This window comes from Lipotes vexillifer, unplaced genomic scaffold (assembly GCF_000442215.2).
Source record: "Lipotes vexillifer unplaced genomic scaffold, Lipotes_vexillifer_v1.1 scaffold421, whole genome shotgun sequence".
Lineage (NCBI taxonomy): Eukaryota > Metazoa > Chordata > Mammalia > Artiodactyla > Lipotidae > Lipotes > Lipotes vexillifer.
Window position 1 is genome coordinate 167,321 of NW_006781198.1, and position 2,103 is coordinate 169,423.

Genomic DNA, 2,103 nt, shown 5'->3' on the forward strand with positions numbered 1-2,103 from the left:
TTTTTTTTGCGGTACGCGGGCCTCTCACTGTTGTGGCCTCTCCCGTTGTGGAGCACAGGCTCCGGACACGCAGGCTCAGCGGCCATGGCTCACAGGCCCAGCCACTCTGCAGCATGTGGGATCTTCCCGGACCGGGGCACGAACCCATGTCCCCTGCATCGGCAGGCAGACTCTCAACCACTGCGCCACCAGGGAAGCCCTAAGATAGCTTTTTAGTGCCTTCCAGTGGCACCTCTTTTCTTAGTGGCTTGCCTGCTGCCTCTTCCTGGCACCAAACTCATTCATATGTGTGGATGGAAATGTGGTCTTTATCCCAGGTCTCCGTCCCCACCTTCCAAGGAACATGAATCCCTTATTATGTTAAAGGGGTCATTTCAATAAACACTGGGGACTGTGATACCATTGGGGGAGTAAAATTTAATTTGTTTCAGATGTATAGCTATCCACAATTGACTTTCTTTGTAATATGGATTAAATTAATTTTTTTAAGAACTCCTTTTTTTCTAGCTACAAAAGTAATATTTATTTATTGTAGGAAATTTGGAATATCCAAGAAGACAAAAAAAATTAGAATAATTCTTTAGATTCTAGAGTCTAGAATTCCCGCCATCCAAAGATAACTTCTGTTAATATTTTGATGTTTTTCCATCTAGTTCCCCCATCTCTAGAAACATGTAATACAATCAGGATAATTTGATATATAATTTTTTAATCTGGTATTTAACTTCAAATCATATTATGATCATTTTCTCAAACCTTTTAAAATTCATCCCTCAATAACATATTCATGACCTCACAGTACTCCATCCTAGTTATGTTCCACAACTTATACAACCAGTCTTCTACTCACAGAATGTCAGGTTGATTTTAAATAATGCTGCAATGTAGATAAATCTTTGTGCACATCCCCAGTCGTTTTCACTGGATAAATTCTTAGAATTTCTCTTTCTTAAGCCAAAGGGTGCTACGTTTCTGCTACATGATTAAGGCTTTTGTTTCACAGTGCAGGTGTTGGCATATTTCTGCCATTTGCTTCCAGATGAGATTGTCAATTCGAGAGACTTTCCCTGGGACCCCTGTTCTTAGCGTAAGAGTCTCTTGATTCAACGAGATGCCTCTGTTCAGGGTCTATGCTATGAAAAGACAGAGCTGAAGCCAGGGAGCCCCTTTTCTCCATGGTGACCTCTGCCCCACTCGCCTCCTTGCAGGGTGCCTCCTGAAGTGTTCTGGCCATGGTCACTGTGACCCCATCACAAAGCGCTGCATTTGCTCTCAGTTTTGGATGGAGAACCTGATCCAGCGTTATATCCAGGATGGGGAAAGCAACTGTGGTGAGTCCTGGTGTGGTGGTGGCTTTGGGTGAGGCGTCTTCAGACAAATCATTCTGGACTGTCAGAAAGGTCTGCCTAGCTTTGCAGCTGTAAATTCAACCCTTTTCTCACCTGAAGCCAAGCGAACGAGCTCACGTGGTGATGGGTTAAGATCCTCCCACAGTTCACCTTGGGGGTGTGTTTAAGGCTTTTCGTAAAACTTCCCGATGAGGAGATTCACCTTGGCAGAGCAGATTTGGCTAATCATCGCTAGCATTGCTGAGAAGGCTGCTTTGGGCTACATGGTCCCCATTTCCAGATTGCACCTGCCGTGTCTTGAGCTGAGTGTGACCTTCTGGTGAAGTGGTCCCTGGTGTGGACCTGGCTGGAATCAGATGAACAAGAAAATCGGCCCATTCTTCCAGGCTGTCTGCCCAAGCAGACACCAAAAATTGGAACCACCGCCTCAGCTGGCCAAGCTGGTGCCCTTAAGTCTCTTCTGAGGAGGGAACTGTATTTCAGTGCCAGTCTATTCCTAAGAGTAATTTTGTTTTCTTGGGGACGTAGATGGACATAATTGGCCGAAAAATTAGGATGAGCTGACTGCCAAATTATGTTCCCACTCTCTACTACATAAAAATTTGAAAATAGCCAGCCCTTGGATTGTTATTCCAAGGAGCGTATATAACATTTAATAGAGGTAAACCTTTTGTCTTTGCTCCATTGGTTTCTCTGTTCCTGAGTTGCTGGTGCAGAACTCTTTTTTTTTTTTTTTTTTTTTTTTTTTTTCTTT

General features: G+C 43.8%; 1 protein-coding gene across 2 annotated transcripts in view; it reads left to right on the forward strand.

Moving 5' to 3' along the window:
• Positions 1 to 2,103, forward strand: part of KIAA0319 (KIAA0319 ortholog) — a 48,356-nt gene that overhangs the window by 40,759 nt on the left and 5,494 nt on the right. For both annotated transcript variants that reach the window (XM_007454510.1, XM_007454509.1), the window contains exon 17: positions 1,209 to 1,331. In XM_007454510.1, coding sequence (XP_007454572.1) covers positions 1,209 to 1,331 — 123 coding nt within the window. The remainder of the gene's footprint in view (positions 1 to 1,208; positions 1,332 to 2,103) is intronic.